This window comes from Struthio camelus, chromosome 12 (genome assembly GCF_040807025.1).
Source record: "Struthio camelus isolate bStrCam1 chromosome 12, bStrCam1.hap1, whole genome shotgun sequence".
NCBI classification, from domain to species: Eukaryota; Metazoa; Chordata; class Aves; order Struthioniformes; family Struthionidae; genus Struthio; species Struthio camelus.
The window spans coordinates 18,333,913-18,349,022 of record NC_090953.1 but is presented as its reverse complement, the minus strand read 5'-3'; the positions used below and the strand labels follow the sequence as shown (position 1 = coordinate 18,349,022).

Here is a 15,110-nt window from a genome sequence, read left to right as displayed (position 1 = left end):
CCTGTTGACAAGGTGCCGTGGGAAAGAGGCACAGAGGAGTGCTAATGACCTGATTGGGTGATTGGTGATGACTAACAGCGCTAACTTTCGGGTTTGGTTTTGTTTTGTTTTTTTTTTTTTAAAACGTGCACCAAGGCACAAGAGTGCTTTTGCAAAGGGAAAGATGAATTTGTGTCAATTTATCCTAACTCCAAGACAGTGAAAATACTGCAATTACACATGTGGTCTTTTCCTAATTTATAAAATCAGTGCATGTTTATTTTGTGCTTTTTGCTTTCCTCTGCTTATTCAATATTCTAATTCGCAAATGTTCATCAAATGAGTTCAGTCTTTCCTTTTTTTTTGCTTTGCTTCTGAACTGACTTAGCCTCACAATAATGTACATTCACGTTGTTGAAATGATCCTGTTATAAACTATTTGCAGACTAGCATTGGCATTTATTTGAAGAATTCCACATTAATGCTATAAAACATAAAATGAATTCAAGCCATAAACAAAACATTTTTCACCTACATTTTTGTAGTTGAAGTAAAGAACACTTAGTTGCTATATGAAATTTATAACTGAGATTATTAAAAGCCCTATCTCTAATAAAGGTGAAACATAGTCTCCGGAATCTTTCCCGGATCAAACTGTGGGATCATTAATTGAAAATTTCCTGTTTAATCATGAGTTTTTGGTTATGCACAGATCATACCTCTGCCAAAGCAGACATCAGATTAAGATCTTTCTCCAGAATAACGGAGTATATGGAGTCCTAGGTACTGCAAGAACCAAATGTTGCCTCTACTTTCATCTTAGGCATCTCTGCTGAACCTTAACAGCCCAGATCTGAATCCTCCTTGGTCTGTATCAAATTACAAGTCTATGCCAAATTCTGTGGATATACAACTAAGGTGTCATGTCTAAAATCTGAAGTAAGAATACAGAAAAGCCCCTAATGTGTGCTAGCTAGCGTAAAAAGTAGCCAGAGAGAAGGTATTTCATGCCTAGAGTATTTTACGTTGCTATTAAGCATGCAAAGCGCTTCTAAAGCTTTTCAAAGGAGTACTGAATATGAATATACTAACACAGAAGCTGTTTATGACTTCATGTTTGGTGTTTCTTTCTATAGCCAAATAGACTCATAAGTAATGCCTGAGATTTTTAGTTTAAAATTGTCAGTGTTACACAGAAGCAAATGTGATTGTTAAGATCCGCATGTTAAATGTAACATGTGGACGTGTTCATTCAAAGAGCACAGCCCTGGTAAATGTTGCTTTTTTTTTTTTCCCCCTATATATGTACAGTGCCTTAGAGATTTTTAACATGGACTATTACGTATAGCTTTCTGTGTTACCATTTAACTGACTTCCTTTTGTCTTCAAACTATTGTATTGTATCCATTGTACTACTGTTCCCAAACTGGTACATTATGATATGTGGATGCTATATAACTTCATAATTAAAAAAAATCCCCTGACTGCTATGAGACAACAGTATTCCTCATAAAGAAGAAAAAAGGAAATGGTTTGGATACCTACTGAGACGGTGCCGTTGTATGTAGTCTGGAGTTATGGAATCACTTTTCTGAAGACTGTTTTCGTTAGCTGTCACCTAGATAGTTGCAGATCTGCTGTTGATAAAAAGTTTGAATTTAACAGTATCTGTATTTGTGGTGTCTCTACCAGTAGTGGAAATCAGGAGGTAACTTGGTGGATTTCCTTTGTGTAAAGTACGGAATAAGCGTCAGGAATCTTTCTGGCTGGCAAGGGACCGATACCTCAGGACTGATAGCTTTTTGTGCACAGCAGTACGGTGGTTGCTAACCGTGTATTACTGCAATTATTTCCACTGCAGAAGAGCAAACTTAAAACAGAAATGAAAGTTGGAAAGGATGTAGAGAAGTTCTGTAATGAAGAGGAATCTAATCAGAATTGTGTCTTGTTTGGTTCAAGTTGTAAATAAGTAGCTGGGCTGTTTTTCAGGAGTATAATTTTCTAAATAAAACTGCAAAGGTACCTTTGGCTTTAGATAAGTTAATAGTAATTTTAATTTAAGCATTTGTTACTGAGCCTTCTTGTTAAATTTGGAGCTAATGTGAGATTACTATTGTTTTGTTTACAATATTGTATGAAAATGGCTCTGCCATATAATCGATAAGATCTTGAGTGACCACTGCAGTAACAATCCATAGTGGGGCAGAGCACATTTCAATCTATTCTTCTTACTGAAGGCACTGTAAATTGAGTAACTGTTAGAATTTTATATGGTATAGATCTGGTCTAGGTGTCTGTTCAGGTACAGCTTTTTCTTTAAAGGAAATGGATTTAGACTGAGTTAATGTTCTAGTTTATTTCCATGTGATTATAAGTTAAAACTTACAGAACAATCTTCAATGCTCAGCATCCTCATTCATACCACAGAAAAATATACGCTTTGGTCCTGTAAACCATAGCTAGTTTCTTTGGAGATAAATGCAAGGTGAGAGCAACTGCTCAATGTTACATAAGTTTCTCAGTTCCTTTTGAGAAAAAAACAGAAAGCCTTCAAAACCTCTATTCCTTAAGATTAGACTGGCAACATAGCACAGCTATCAAAATATAACTGCTAAACAGTAAGTGTCTACACACTACTCTTCAGGGTCAGAGCTTTGCAAATGATATAGTTGCAAGAATGGTTTTAGATGCCTGTTTCAATGTTTAGGCATTTCAAACTAATACATTAAAAAGAATGCAGATAAGTGAATACACCAATATACAAATGATAAAGTGTCTACCTGAATACAAAATCTTTAAACATTAAATATTGACATAATTCAGTCACTCGGTTGACAGTCTTTCACCAGGCTTGAAGAAAGCAGTTGGCTGACTCCTAAATTGTTTTTAAAGAATGATTTATTCATTCTTCATAGCTCTCCTTCTTTCACATCCACTATGGAATCCTTTAGTGCCATCAGGCCCTTTAGGTAGCCGCAGCACCCCTACAGGTAGACCATCTGCATTTTGTATTTTGCGAGCTAGCATGGGGCTGCTGACTGGACTCTTCTCTTGTGTTACAGTTTGACCTTGTCGTCTTCTCTGTACCCATGGGCTACTAGAAGGAGTGATGCTGCTGTCTGAAGAATAATCTGTGCATCTCCTTGGAACTTCAGGGCTAGTGTTTGGGTTAAGTTTGTTGTCTTCAGCAAGCGGAGACTTTTTGGTCACTTTTCTTAGTGAAGACGGACTATTCCGAGGACTTGATCTGGGTGACACATTAGGACTCAAATGGTTGTTTGGGTGAATAATAGGGCTTAATTTATTTGTAGTACTTGTTGCAGTACTTTTGCGTCCCGACAGTGGTGATGTAGGATTACTCTCTGGGTCAGAAGAGCTATTTGCTGAAGACTCATCACCAACAAACTGAAGCTCCTCCACTCTCTTATTAAGGGATCTACCCTTGTTAAGACTCTTGGTGGAATCTTCGTAACGGTTCTTGTCTTTGGGAACTTTCTTCTTTGGAGGCTTCATGCCTATTGGGACAACTTTCATGCCAGTCTCTTTATTTTCAGCACACATGAAGTCATGAGCACGTATGGCAGCATCTACTTCTTCAAATTCTATAATTGCACATTCCTGTGTTCCTACTTGGTTGTACCGATTGCTGAGCCTCTTGACATCAGGTGGTAGATCCCTACCAGGCTTGAGAATACGAACGGATGTAATTACACCAAAAGTTACAAAGGCTTTGAGGAGATGCTCCATTACCTTTTCTTGCATACACCCATTTTCTTGTTCTTTGTTGAGAGCCTGCAGCTCAGAAAACAAGTGGATATCATACACCAGTAACATCTTGGTAGGGTGGCTTTCACTTGGAAACACTGGAACTGGAGTATTTCTTCTAACCTTTCTGTTATCCTCATTGAGCTCCAGAGTGTCCGAGTACTTCAGCGCGTATGCCGTGGTTCTCCAGTCACGGGTAAGCTGTTTCACCTTTCAGACAGACACAGTTTAAACAGAACAGTTAATCAAACCCACCTAAACTAATTACAGTAAGTCCACACAGACTTTAACTTAAGTGACTTCTGTTGCCAGATACTTTCTACTACTCTTAATTTTTGGATCTCTGTACCTTTGCAAGGGATATCAAATTCACCATCCCTTCTCAGAGGAAAAAAAAAAAAAAAGACTGCCTCCCAGAATAATTTAAAGATGTAATCACATTAAAGCCTGTTATTTCCTTAAACAATCATGAAAGAGTTTTAAAGTTCTAACAAAACTAACCTTCACATCAAAACTGCATCAACTCAGAGAGGCAGATAAAGAGGAAGACTGTAAAACTGACCATATAAAATAAGTTCTTTTCATGCCTTCTAAATGTTTTAGACGAACTAGGCTTATACAAGGCACTACAAGTTTTAAAAAGCTAACTTACATTCTTAAAAGAAGTGAGAAGTTTAACACTGACATAGCCCATCTTATTTCTTCTCACATGCTTTAGGAGGAAGGCATCTTTCTCAAGGTTCTCATCTGAGAAGTAATATTCAATCTGTGCTATTAACTTCTGGATCAGGTCATTTTCTGGAGGTTTCCAGTTCTGGTCAGAGTCGTCATCATTTTCCCCACCACTGGAAAAGAGTTAAATCATTTTATTAACAGACTGCAGCAAAGCCTTGGATGCAAAAAAAAAAAAAAACCAAACTTCTCAAAATGAACGGGCATAATCACAGTGCTGACTTCAGCTTATGTTATACGTAGGCACTGAACAGATGCAGATCTCCATCTGATGCCAGCTGAGAGGATGAAGCTCTCCAGTCAGCCTCAGGAATCAAATTCCTGAGCTCGTTCCAAGAGCTGATCTTAGCACAGAACAATGAGTCACATACACTAGCGTCTTACAAGCCCTCTGCCAACCCTAACCTGGCACCAAAACATGAAACGCAGGTGCACAGGCGCTTGGTGCTATGCAGAGTTCCTCCAGTGTCAGTGATTTACTTTCCAGTCTGAAGCTGTTAGACTTTACGTTTATGTGCTTCGTGAGTACTGCTGCATAAGAGGCAATGTTTTAACTTGATGCAATGGTAATTTTCCAAGCGTCGTCGCTTCATGAATGTATTCGGTATCACGAGCCAGCGTCTAGAGGGTAAAAACATTGAGGCTGCTGCACTTTTTCCTTGTCACTTCCAGAGCGACAAAGTAACTTCACTTGCGATTTAGCAGATGAAGGGCTTGAACCATAGGTATGTTTCCGATTAAGGACTTCGGTACAGTAGAAGTTCTTATATGCAGGTTGCTGTGCAGTCATATTTCCTATCTCCCCACCACTGTCAATCACATTATCTAGCTGTCTGTGCAAAATGGACCACTTCTGAAAACCCTGTCCAGAAAAAAGTGTTTGCAACCATGCATTTGATATAGACTTTTTGCCACATCCAATTATAGCAACACATGCTTGTTGCTGAAATAACAGAAAAAAAAGAAAAAGATTGTTATGTAGTATTGGGGCAAACAGTTCACCCACAGACTACAGCCATGGATGCTGCTATATGAACTGTAGCGCCCAAGTCTAAATTGTATCATGGGCCAGAGCCATTTTTTTCAAAACTATTAAAGGTCTAGTCTTGCAGCTGGACCATCATGTAAGTTTAAATAATAATAATATTAAAAAACAACCCAGTGAGCTCTCTGGACCCTATAAATCATGTAATTGCTATTACTGAGGTCTCAGTGAAATGGGGGAGCCGCACAACTTTTCCCAAAATTGTCTTAAATGACTTGCAGAGCTTGCGAAATCTTAAGCGAGAGAGCAAGCACCATACCTGGATCCCCTGAAGGCAGCCTTCAGGGAGGACGAAGCCTGCTGAATCCCCTTTCTGCATGGCCGTTTGCCCTGCAGCCAGGGGTGACCTTAAAGCAGGACAGTGTCATGTATGCCATGCCTACAGAGCCCTGAACAGCCCGCGGCTGCACACAGGCAAAAACATTGCCCAGGCAAATGCTTGTTCTACGTCTGGAGATCCTACCTGGGTCAATGGATTTGGCATAAGGAGTGCGCTCGCAGTTGTCACAAGTTTTTGCAGTTGTCTGGGGCTTGACTTTTTGAAGCTAGTGATTTTTTTCACTTATGGCTCATCCCCTGATAGGGCAACAAATGCGCCGTTCATTTTTACCTTCCTCCCCCAAGCAGGATGCTCTTATTTTCTTCCCCTCTGAACCTTCCAAATACTTGCAAACATCTGTACTAATAAACCCTCTAAAAGCTGTAACCACCCTCTAAAAGCTGTAACCTCCCTCTTGAATTTGAGGTAACCTTTTCTTAGCACAGCGAGAATATCTTGTAGTCATTCACAACTATGATTTACCGATTTCTTTATTTAGAGCTTTGTGAAGGATAAGCCTGTCAGAACTACTTGGATAGTATGAAAAACAACTTTTTAAGATTGTGACTCAGCTAGCTGTTAGTCATCCAGGAAACTAAATGCATATGTGCACAGAGAACAGATACTGTCTTTTGGATATCAGAACTCACAAACAATGTATTAAGTGTTCTGGATGCGGCCTAACCTTTTGACAAAATTTTGCCGAGTCTTGAAAAGAATATGATGCAGTAGTAATAAGCGTTATGTGACAATATAGTTAATAGCATAGTTAAATTTTCAACAGTGCAACCACTGAAAGTTCGGTAACAAATACCAGTGGATACAATATTAGGGCTCCTAGTAATGGGACTGGCAGCAGCAATCTTAAATCTCGAATTAATTTCTGTTATAAAGCATTATTTGAAGACTCAATTTCATAAAAACATTCACCTTTTAAAGAGCAGATTTTCCCAGTGTCTGGCTGCATCCAGAAAAAATTGAAGTTGAACAAGAACAGCTTTCCTTCAGGTGTATGAAGGAGACATCGTGTTTGTTACAAACATCCCAAAGAGCTGTGTGAAGTACCTGACAGCTAAGTGGCTGGAGACTGAACGTCATAAATACCTAAAAGGAAGAGACCTCCCCAAGAATTGTAGTGTTTTGACCCTGAGGAAATGGCTTTAAATTACTGAATCTAGAAATTGGGGGGGGGGGGGGGGGGAATCGAGACAATCTCTTAGCTTCGCTGAAGAATTAAATGGCTCATTCCCTCAGGAGGGTTAGACCAGGCGTTACAATGCCAAGTGCTTGGATAAATAGTTTCTTACCACATGTTGCATTCCTGAAAGTAAATAGCTAATGTTGCATGTAAACTGCAAAAGCATGTGTGAATTTTACTCACCTTTTTGTGATGTGGACCCTGTATAGTTCTCTCCATGTCAATACTTCAGGGCTTTTCTGGATCAGGAAGAGGCTTTTTACAGAAAGTCAGCCTCCACCAAGAACTTAGTACAGATCAGCATTGTCAGAGACTATTTTGATGACAATACCTACTGAAGAGGATTAAATACGTGGCATTTAAGAGTTAGCTATTAGGTGTTATTCAGCTTGAAAATAACCACATTTTTTTCTAGCCTAGGCCAGGGCTAGAAGCTCTTAACACAAGCCTTGTATATACAGCATGTTTGCATTAGAGTTTAATAGTCATGTCTTAGATTTGATACTGGTATTATTACAGTAGCCTTATAGTTATATCCTGTTTTAGTGGTATATGATATCTCTAGAACTGCCTAACTATGTCCACAAGACATTGTACTAATTTTGGCAAGATTCATACTACTAAAGCAATTAAAAGCAGTGAAAAGAAAGTGTGTACACGAAAATGAGGTAACTGAAAAGCATTTTAAGTTGTATAATGACTGACTGGGCTGGAAATAGTCCTCACTCAGCAACAGCCTTACTCTTCATTTGGCCAACTTGCACGTTATATGTAAAAAAGAAAAAAAAAAAAAAAAAAAATCCCGTAATGAGCTCCTCAAACGTAGTCTCAGTTGCTGTGCATGCAAGAGCATCTGTACTTGCAATGCTTTTCCAGTCTTCCAAGAGCTCTAAATTTCCTGCTTTTTAAACAGAGGAGCTACATTGCTAATGCCTCACTAAAAGAAGAAACCTCAAATGGTGTGTTTTGGCAGACTCATGCATATGCCACAAGGCTGATATTTTTAGCACTTGCTTGCAGAACAGTGAAACCCTAGAGGCCAAGCATGGCCCATCTTCCCAGAAATTAACTGTTTATTAAAGTCTTTGTAGTGTTGGGAGCCACAGGAAACCCAGGAGGTGCTCGGGAGAACTGAAGGAAGGCTCTGCTGCTGCAGGCAAGAGCTGGGCACGCGCTTGTGCATCAGCTGGCCAGGTTGTCCCCGCCGTCCCTGCAGCCCGAGACGCGCGCGGCTCGTCCGCGAGCCCGGCCCCCAGCTCCCATCGCTGCCCCCGGCCCCGGCCCGGCCAGAGAGCCACGCAGGCTGCTGCGGCGCACGGCCCTCGCCGCCCCAGGCTGAACGCCCGCCTGCGGGCTGAGCTTCCTCGCCGAGCAAGGAACGTCAGAGTCATCATCAAGGTAAACAAACAAACAAAAGATATTCTGAATTCAAGCGGTAGAGTGTAACACTGTAGACTGCTGTACATATTTGATTTACAAAAATATAATAATCGCATATGATTATTAGACCTGGTAAGTCTAAGCAGACTCAGGTTAAACGTTTTGCTTGTGTTTAGCTATGCTTGCCTCCTGTTTATGTTGGGTGGTTGACAGCCCTGGTGGCTGCAGAAAATCCTGCCCGACTATACCCCTGTAATTTAAATAACGCGTTGCAATTCATTCTAACGTGTGCTAGGATGTTAAGTTAGAAAATCAATTAGAAGTAACTGTTCTTTGAACAAAATGCTGAATTTCATGTTACTATACCTGAATCTTTTTGTGATTGACTCTATTATGGCATGCGCAGCTTTAGCAGGAAGCACAGGATCACAAGCAGTGAGCTTCACCTCCCTGCGCTTTCCTGACACGCAGTCCTGCCGTTCCTTTTACAGACGTCCGTAAGACGTGCTGCAGGCATCCGGGGGCTTCGGGCACCGATAATAACCCCCACACAACCACTGATGGCATTGGCAAGCAGTAGAGGAAGAGTGAGCAGTAGGTTGCATGGTAGCAGTTATTTCTGCTAAAATTTAAGGAGGTTTTGATTTTGTGACTGGCCAACTTATTTCCAAAACTATAAAAAAAAGTCTGCTAGTTCATGTCTTAATTCTACTAAAGTCACAGATTTTATGTTGAGAAAAAAAAAGAAAAAGAAAATACGTGAGAAATTCCGTTAGAAATAACCCACGGCTGCTCGGAGCGGTAGCGCCTGCTGTGCCGCTCTTCCCAGGGCAGGCCGCGTCCTCCCCAGCGGGCGGCCGGGCCGGGCGCTGCCGCGGGGCTCGCTGCTCTCTCGCCCGCCCCCGCCCTCCGTTGCATCAGCCGCGGCGGCCCCGGCCCCGGCCCCGGGAGCGCAGCGCCTCACCTGGACCTGCCGCCCCGCCCGCAGTCCTCCTCGCTGCCGCTGCCGCCGCCGCCGCCCCGCGCCGCCGCCGCCTTCGCCGCCGCCGCTCGGCTCTGGGCCGCGGGCTCCGCCGCGCCGGGGCCGGGGCCGGGGTCGCGGGGGGAGCCTGCCCGCGGCTGCGCCATGGCGGGGCGGCTGCTGCGCCCGCCGCCTCCCTCCGTCCCTCCCGCCGCAGCGGCGCGGGGCGGCGCTCCCGGCTGCACGGCCCCGCCGCCCGCCAGCCGTGGGAGGCTCAAAAGTCGGCGTGGCTGTCAAGGCTGAGGACGAGATCTGGAAATAACAGCACCGATGTTTTGCGTTTTAAAATCGGGATGGGCAAAAACGCGGCCTGGGGGCAGGGGCCCGTTGCTGTTCTCATCACTGTAACAAACAGTACGCGTGAGTCAGATTTGCTGGCACTAAAACGTGCTAAGGGTGCTGCTCTGCCTCAATGGGGCGGGCTTATTTTTTAACATGCCTTAAGCTAAGAAAAATTTGGTTTATGAAATATGCTTACAAGCATCACTAACCAAATCCCTACCCTCTGCTGAGGCAACAGCGTTTTGTAAGAAGAAGTGTTGGGTAAGGCCTAGTTTTGCTACTGATTTCAATGGGAATAGAAATACAAACACAGCAGACGCATTCTAGGAGGGAGTAAATTGTGGGCCTGATTATGTAGTTCTTAAGTTCCTGGGGGTTGTTTGCCTCCCTAAGTAGGAACAAGATCAGCACCAGTATGAGCCAAGAACTATTCTGTGCTACAACTAACCAGAAGGTTTTGGAGAGACTCATTTAAATTTCCCTGACGATTCCTTCTGCCTGGGCTAAAGACAATGTGTCAGCAGTGAACTTGATCCCATAGGGAAAGACAGGGGATCTGCTGTTCCGCTTTGCTGGTGGTCACTGCACAGAGCTGCCTTGGCCTTGGCTACATATAGCTTATTTCTCTAAATATCCTGCTATTGCTATCATCTAGTCTGCCACAGATAAGTTAATAACGCTGAGAGAATGAGTGTGTAGACGAAGAGCGACATCATTGCAAATACTGTGTTGAAATTACCAATGTTTGTAAAAAAAACTATAACAATGATCTATAATGCTGAACTACAGGCAGAGATTAAAAAGTATTTTTAATGGTGGGAGAATTTAAAACCAAAAGAATAACGTAGACAAGCCCTTGGAGGGGAAGCCATATCTCCCCAGGGCTTCTGATGCCCAGTCAGGACTATCACCCCATGGACCTCAACTGTGCAAAGCTTTCACAGATTTCTTATGGGGCACTGCTGGCACAGTACTGTGTAAGTAGTTCCATACTTTGTATTTCTCACAAAATGAACTTTTATTATTTTTCTGTCAGCCTTTCAGTAAATGACAACTAAAAATCACACTACATAAAGCTAAGACTAGGGTACTGATTGGGAAGACTAACAGTCTTGCAGCCACCCTGTAAGCAGACACCCATGCTGTTGCTGTTGCTTATCTAGCCACGGAGCTAGTTCTTGGTATGTGCATTTAAAACCACCCATTACCCATCTGTGGGGTTTCTGGGCTACAGGAGCTTCCTGTCCTTTCTGGAAACTACCTGCCTTGACACTTACAGGCCCTCCCCAATGTATCCAAGTCTCTCCCAAAAATGGATTGTGCTTAGATTATTATTGTCATGAACTAAGGAAGTATTGTTTCCATTTTGCAGATTTGGAAAAAAAGGTATAGACAAGCGTAATAGTTTGTCTAAGATGCCATACAATTTCTCTAACGGCAAGAAATTTAACCTAGATCTCCCAAGTGTTGGTGCAGTGCTTCCCCTCCCAGAGGAGTCCTTTCAGGGCAGCTGTGCAGGCGGGCAGAAGCTGCATACTCACTTTCTGGGGGTGGTTTCCTCCTGGGCCTGCTGTTGGGAATACAGCTGAGTTTTAAACCCCTCGCTGTCATCCATGGCATGCCTTTGCATGCTGAATATTGGAACAGTTTGCAACTTCTACAAATCATGAAAACAGAAACTGGAAAACAATGAATGCCATGCTTAGGCGCTGTGTTTCTTCACACTTGCTGTGGTAAGCCTTCTAAATCTGAGTTGCTGAATCTAGAGGCTAGCAGGCTATTCCATTTTAAAGGAAGAGCTAATGCTGGAAATTAAGAATGTCTTTAATGCAATTCTATTCCCTTTCAAAACACGAGCTGAATATTACTGTCTTGATTGTAACAGGAGGCAATTGCTTTGGCAGCATTTATCCTAGAAAACAAACTAAAAAAATTACCAGAGCACACATCTGTTTGTTTGCATCTTGGCTTTCGACATCCTCTCCGAGTCCTCTAGCTTGCTTCTATTAATAATCTTTTGTTTTTAACAGCCTCTTAAGCGCTTCAGAAATCAACGAAATTGAGTTTGGCATTTTCGAAACAAAATCAGATGCTATACATTTCATTTGTGATTGATTTATTTAGATATTAAATCAGTTAACTGATACTATTGCTAGAAAGATTGGGCAAAATATTCTCTAATTTTCTTATCCATGCTTCAATAATTTATTGTAATACAATGACTATTACGGATGAAGTGGAGTGACGTGTTGAAATCCCTCTGCTTATTTGTAGAACAAATACAGTAGAGATCCTGGCAATGCCAGTTTCCCCTACTACACCCCATTACTATGGTTCTACTCTAAATATTGCTGTCGGCAGAGGTGGTTTTGTTTTTTTTTAATCCCAGTTGCCTTTTGGGCCTCATTGTCTTCTATGTGTATCATGTGATGCTTCCAAAAGGTGTGTGAGTTAACAATTCAAATGTATTTCATGCAGGCCACTACATAGCCATCACCAGATGACCGCTTTCAGGCACTATTAATTCGGTCAAATCTGCACTGGCAAAATAATAGTGTCTACATTATTATCTCTGATTGCCAATAAGTAAAACCGTATTGTCCTATAGGCTATCGTAATTGTTTAAATAGCCTTTAAAAACCTACAAGAAATCTTCTGCTAATCTTTGTAACATCAAATATCTTTTTACGTTTCCACAACAGCATTCATCATGAACAGCTTGTCTTGATACAGTAAATTCTGGGGACTTATATTTACCTTGCTAAGTCATAAAATGAGACGCTCAGTTTTGTGTCTGTCTTTACACCCATCTGTGGGTTTGAGGGTTGTTTTTTTTTTCACTTTCTTCAGTGCCTATTAAGACAAACTGTTAAAAGTCTATATTGGTAAAAGCATCTCTACATGTTAAATAAGCATGTGTTTGCTTAGCTCTGAAGAAATGTTGTAAGCTTTCAATTCATGTGTATTGTCCCTAATCCGTTCCAAAAATAAATTCTGGAAAATATACAAAATTATGGATTTTGTCCTGTCCTCAGTTTTAATCAAAAGTATTGTCAGGCGGGAGAGAAATGATTTTGACCCTCGTGCATCTAACAAAATTGCTGAATCTGTTTCTAAAATGAGTATATACGTAGGAGAGCAATCAGAGCAACAACTGTGGATTTGCCTCCAGCTACAGATGACAGTGCTCGCTCTAACTGTATGAGGGCAAATCGTGATTTAATTGTAGGTAATTGCGTGTATCTGGAGTAAGCAGATATCAGCAATCTGCCAGCAGCTGGAGCTGAGGCAAGACTGAAGCATGGAGCAGGCAACAGACTGGACTCTCAAAGCACCACAACCGTACCCTGCTTTCCAAGCGTCTTCACGTTTTGGGTGACAAGTACGTGCCCGCTAGGCAGTTTTCTGAGGTGGATTGAGAACGTGGAAGCTATGTCCAGCTTCTTGCCTTTTCACAGGTTTTCATGCGTAGTCGCTCACATTTAGATTTCAGAAAAATCTGAATCTGGCACTACTCTTTTTATTGCTGTTGTATCTTAAAAGCAAAGGTAAGAAATATTTTTGTTTTCTGTGCTTTTCATCCATCGTGCTTCTCAAGTGTGGAAAGACTGTGGAAGAAATTTCTCATAGAACAGTGAAATGCAGCTACCTGGGATGACACTTAGTTTGAACCTTCTACAAACCACGCTTAAATAATTTCTGTAATTCCCCCTGGGGCTTGTCTACGCTGGAGGACCGTCGTCGCCTGTGCAGTTGTGGCAGCACAGCCCTCCGGAGCAAAAGCAGCATACTCGCGCCGAACCACTTTTTACACCAGATGAGCTCTCCTGCCTTTCCCAACCAGGCAAGATGAGCCAGCGTAAATGTTATTTTGACATAGATGTGCCAAGGTAAACGTTCTGGGAAGGAGCTGCATTCTTCCCCTCTTATTCATGTAGCTGGCTTAGCTGTATTTAGATTTGCTCTTAAAAGACTCGGAGTGCAATTTAATGAGGGCTAACCAGCCTAAAACACAGCTTTAGGCTACGGAGCAAAAAGGAGGGGGGCTTCCAGCGCTCTCCCGTCCTTCTCCCGCAGCACCAGGGCGTCTTTCTGTAACGGGGCGGCCAGTGCGCCACGGGCGCCCCAGCTGCTGTTGCCTCAGCGGCTAACGGGCGCTCTGAGGGGCGCGAGGCGGCCGCGCCCTAACGGCCGCGCGGCCGGGCACGACCGCGCGCGAGGCTCTGAGGGGCGCGAGGCGGCCGCATGGGCGGGGGAGGAGGCCGCTTCCCTCCCCCCCCCCCACCCCGCGCCTGCGCGCGTCCGGCGCTCGCCCCTCACGTGGGCCGCCCCCTCCCCGCCTCTCCGCACTTACAAAGCTGGCCGGGGCGGTGGGAGCGGGCCGGAAGCAGCGGTCGCCGTGGTAACGGCGGAGCGATTTCCGACAGGGGCGGTGGTAGGGACCGCGCGAGGCTCTGACAGGGGCAGCGCTAGCTGCTGCCGCCGCTGCCGCCAGGCTCGTTTCCATGGTGCCCAGCAAGTGCCGGCCCGGCCGGGGCCCCCGGGCCGCGCCCGCCCCGGTAGGCGCGGCCGTGGCGGGTGTCGGCAGCCTGTTGTCCGCCGCCGCCGCGGGGGGCGAACCGCGGAGGGGGGAAGGGGGGCGGTGTCCGTCCGCCGGGCAGCGCCGTCCGCGCGCGGGGCGGTGCCGAGCCGGGCCCGCCCGCCGCGGGGGGCGGCGAGGGCGGGTGCCCCGGGCTGCCCGGCGGGGCCCGTCGCGGCGACGCTCCTGTCGCGTCTCCGTCCGCTTCCCGTTGTTTGTTGGGGAGGTGGGCATCTCTGCGAGCCGTTGGGTTGACTAGTTCCGGTGAAGGCTTTTGATCGCTTAGTCGGTAAGCACCGTGAGAGGTGCTACAAATCCAGTTGAAAGGATGGCATGCCTTCCCTTGAATAGAAAGGATGTTTCTGCGCTTAAAAGTAAGCGTTTGTCTTCGTGAGGATAACATCTGTATGGAAGTAGTTCTTTCAGGGTGTTTATAATACTGAGGGCAGCTTAGTTTTACTTAATACTGTGACTAATTAATGTACTTAATAATAGTTTTGGAAAATAATTTCCCACTATCCTATTGGAAGTACCTTCCTTCTAAAAATGTTACATTCAACTTTTTGTTTTAAGATACGTTCTTGAAAAATGTAATATTTCTCTTTTTTCCCCCTTCAATTTGCAGGTTAACAATTGTCTTCAGCTGGTTATCCAGACTTCATCAATAGCAGATAAAAACAAACCAGTAATTATTTTTTTTTTCTCTAAGTAATAGTACTAGATAATGCAAGTGTATAGTGCACCAGAATTTACATGTTTGCTGACAGGAGATGCCTTTTTTAATAGCAAGGAGTTTACTTTTAATGCATT

At 43.6% G+C, this 15,110-nt stretch overlaps 2 protein-coding genes across 7 annotated transcripts in view; one reads left to right on the top strand and one right to left on the bottom strand.

Moving 5' to 3' along the window:
- Positions 1-2,316: 2,316 nt before the first annotated feature.
- On the bottom strand, positions 2,317-14,273 carry LARP6 (La ribonucleoprotein 6, translational regulator). Of its 3 annotated transcripts, none has more exons than XM_068958774.1 (3): positions 14,076-14,273; positions 4,397-4,589; positions 2,317-3,954 (listed from the first exon to the last, which is right to left on the bottom strand). In XM_068958774.1, exons 2-3 carry the CDS (start codon positions 4,436-4,438, stop codon positions 2,878-2,880), a joined length of 1,119 nt encoding a protein of 372 aa, XP_068814875.1. In that variant the 5' UTR covers positions 4,439-4,589; positions 14,076-14,273; the 3' UTR covers positions 2,317-2,877. The 3 variants fall into 3 exon arrangements, with proteins under 3 accessions (XP_068814875.1, XP_068814873.1, XP_068814874.1); XM_068958772.1 differs by lacking the exon at positions 14,076-14,273 and adding an exon at positions 11,263-11,419; XM_068958773.1 differs by lacking the exon at positions 14,076-14,273 and adding an exon at positions 9,383-9,454.
- Positions 3,042-15,110, top strand: part of LRRC49 (leucine rich repeat containing 49) — a 69,057-nt gene continuing 56,988 nt past the window's right edge. The window contains exons 1-3 of one of the 4 annotated variants that reach the window (XM_068958770.1): positions 3,042-3,940; positions 8,121-8,436; positions 14,926-14,985. In XM_068958770.1, coding sequence (XP_068814871.1) covers positions 3,918-3,940; positions 8,121-8,436; positions 14,926-14,985 — 399 coding nt within the window. In that variant the 5' untranslated portion in view covers positions 3,042-3,917. Of the gene's footprint in view, positions 3,941-8,120; positions 8,437-14,090; positions 14,281-14,422; positions 14,675-14,925; positions 14,986-15,110 lie in introns of those variants that run through there. The other 3 variants (XM_068958771.1, XM_009681473.2, XM_009681475.2) reach the window with 3 other exon arrangements.